The sequence below is a fragment of the Condylura cristata genome, unplaced genomic scaffold (assembly GCF_000260355.1).
Source record: "Condylura cristata isolate star-nosed mole 26May11 unplaced genomic scaffold, ConCri1.0 scaffold00013, whole genome shotgun sequence".
Classification (NCBI taxonomy): domain Eukaryota; kingdom Metazoa; phylum Chordata; class Mammalia; order Eulipotyphla; family Talpidae; genus Condylura; species Condylura cristata.
The window spans coordinates 24,046,821-24,049,872 of record NW_004567114.1 but is presented as its reverse complement, the minus strand read 5'-3'; the positions used below and the strand labels follow the sequence as shown (position 1 = coordinate 24,049,872).

Here is a 3,052-nt window from a genome sequence, read left to right as displayed (position 1 = left end):
TGTAAAAATAAACTTATAAAAAAAAAAGAAGTAAGCTGTTAGACTGGTAGCAAAACCAAAGCATTTTCTTTATTCTTTAATTACTTGTTGCCACTCCACTCTTTACCCTTCCTTACTCACTCTTATCACCATTCCCACCCTTCTTTCTATTTTCACTTTCAGGACTACAGCTCTGATGGTTGAATACTGCCTGGACACAGAGCCAGAGCTCCACTCTACACAATGACTGGCTCAGAGGGAGGGGATGCACCATCAGTGCCTCCTGCTGTTTTTCTTCTTCTAGATGGCTACCTAATAGTCCCATAATGGCATTTGATGAGGCCAGGGTGTCCATGAGAATTTTTCTTCTGCTTCTCTGGCTTAGGATGTCTCTGTCTTTATCAAGCCTTTCCCAGGGTAGGCCCTCCCAACAACTCAGCTTCCCAGAACTAGTGATCCCCTTAAAGGTGACAGCCATGGGGAGAGGTGCAAATGTTCCAGACCATCTCTCCTACAACCTGAAGTTTGGGGGCCAGAGGCACATTGTCCACATGAGGGTCAAGAAATTCTTGATATCCAGACACCTCCCAGTGTTCACCTATACAGACCAGCATGCCCTCCACCAGGATCAGCCTTTCGTTCCTAATGACTGCTACCACCATGGTTATGTGGAGGGGGTCCCTGAGTCCCTCGTTGCCCTTAGTACCTGTTCTGGAGGCTTTCGAGGCATGTTACTGATAGATGGCCTTGCCTATGAAATTGAGCCCATCAGGCAATCTACCACATTTGAACACCTGGTTTATAAGATAAATGCTAATGAAACACAAGTCTCACCTGTGAGATGTGGCTTAACAAAGAAGGAAACAGCATACCAACAGCTGGGATATGAAGAGACAAAAAAATCAACTCTGAAACAAAAATTTACTGGTAACTGGTGGACCCACTCATGGTTTTTGGAGCTGCTTGTGGTGGTAGATTATGATTTCTTCATGGACTCCCAAGGTAACTTTTCAAATGTACAGGAGGATGTATTTCTTGTTGTCAACATAGTCGATTCCATTTATCGGCAGTTGAATATTTATGTAATATTGATTGGGATTGAAATTTGGAATAATGAAAATGTTTTCTCAATGATGAATATAAATCAGGTTCTGGAGGACTTCTCCCACTGGAAACAAGTCAGTCTTTCTCAACTACAGTATGATTCTGCACATATTTTCATTAAAAACTCACGTATAAGTGTACTTGGGATAGCCTATGTTGCAGGAATATGTCGTCCGCCTATTGACTGTGGAGTTAATAATTTCCAGGGAGATTCCTGGTATCTTTTTGCCCTCACTGTGGCCCATGAGTTAGGTCATACTTTGGGTATGCAGCATGATGAAGAATTCTGTGTGTGTGGGCAAAGTGGCTGCATCATGAATGCAGTCAGAGTGCCAGCAGAGAGATTCACCAATTGTAGTTATGTAGATTTCATGGAGACCACTTTTACCCTGGGATCATGTCTACACAGTCCTCCAAGTCAAGAGAAAATCTTTATGCTGAAGCGCTGTGGGGATGGTGTAGCTGAAAGAGAAGAGGAATGTGACTGTGGAACTATACGGCAGTGTGAACAAGACGCCTGTTGTCTTTCAAACTGCACTCTGAGTCCTGGTGCTGCTTGTGCTTCTGGGCTTTGTTGCAAAGCTTGCAAGTTCCTGCCATCAGGAGAACTCTGTAGACATCAGGTAAATGAATGTGACCTTCCAGAGTGGTGTAATGGGACATCCCCTCAGTGCCCAGAAGATGGATATGTGCAGGATGGCATTCCCTGTAGTGACAGTGCCTACTGCTATCAAAAGAGATGTAACAGCCTTGACAAACAGTGCATGGAGATTTTTGGTGAAGGTGCAAAGAGTGCATCTCAGAATTGCTATAAAGAAATCAACTCCCAGGGAAATCGTTTTGGCCATTGTGGGACAAATGGCACAACATACCTAAAATGTAATGCCTCTGATATCTTTTGTGGGCGAGTTCAATGTGAGAATGTGGTAAACATTCCCTACATGAAAGATCACTCTGTTTTGCAGTACTCTCACATCAATGGTGTTAGCTGCTGGGGTATCGACTATCATTCAGGGCTGGACACACCTGATGTTGGTGACATAAAAGATGGCACCATTTGTGGCCCAGGACAGATGTGCATACACAAAAAGTGTGTCACCCTGCCTCTCCTGTCACAAGCCTGCCTGCCTGAGACCTGCAACATGAAGGGGACCTGCAATAACAAACACCACTGCCACTGCAGCTATGGATGGTCCCCACCCTTCTGCCTGCACAGAGGCTATGGAGGTAGTGTTGACAGTGGCCCACCAGCTGCCAGAAGAAGAGTTCTGTTGCCACTACTTGTGACTCTTAGTTTGTCTGTTTTGTTTTTACTGTTGATTGCTATTGTTAAGTACTTTGAAAAACATTTTGATACCAATGAGACTGAGGTTCACACTTCAGATTAAGAAAATGTCCCTAATTTAATCTCATGCATTATTAAATTTCAGCTTCTTGGTGATGGGCTGTTAGTACTTGCCTGAAACTGGGCACATTTCTGAGAGTTTATAGAAAAATATAGAGACTCCCCTTCCGGCAGTATTAAAAACACTGCCTTCATGCAAAAGTAATTCCTAACACCTTCCTGCTACTATTTATTGTTTTCAGAAGCAAATAAAGCTTTTCCCCTGAGTTAGTCCTCTTTGTGTTTCTTGAGCACAGATATGATGTCTGGGAAACATATCTTAAGAAGTCATGTGAAACACACGTTGGAATATTCCTTCGTGGTGCAAGAGAGAGCTCTCAGGAAGATGAGTGAAGTACACCTAAAGAAAGAAACTGAGATTGTGGAAATTGTCTGCTCAGCTGCCAGTGAATTCAGATGAGGGAAGGAGATATAGGGCAAGTCATCAGGTTCCCTATAAAACCGATACAGAGGCAAAGATTAAATGCAATTATATCTTTTGTAATCCTGGTGACAATACCTATATGCAATAATGGCTTTCTATTTTTTTTTTAAAGATTTATTTATTTATTTGTACAGAACTGG

At 42.8% G+C, this 3,052-nt stretch overlaps 1 protein-coding gene across 1 annotated transcript; it reads left to right on the top strand.

The window, feature by feature from the left end:
- The first annotated feature begins 287 nt into the window (after positions 1 to 287).
- Positions 288 to 2,885, top strand: ADAM21 (ADAM metallopeptidase domain 21). Its single transcript, XM_004682076.2, has one exon. It carries the CDS (start codon positions 306 to 308, stop codon positions 2,469 to 2,471), a length of 2,166 nt encoding a protein of 721 aa, XP_004682133.1. The 5' UTR covers positions 288 to 305; the 3' UTR covers positions 2,472 to 2,885.
- The last annotated feature ends 167 nt before the right edge of the window (positions 2,886 to 3,052 follow it).

Excerpts from the sequence above, each read along its gene's own strand:
- ADAM21 (XM_004682076.2), top strand. The coding sequence starts at position 306 with ATGGCATTTGATGAGGCCAGGGTGTCCATGAGAATTTTTCTTCTGCTT.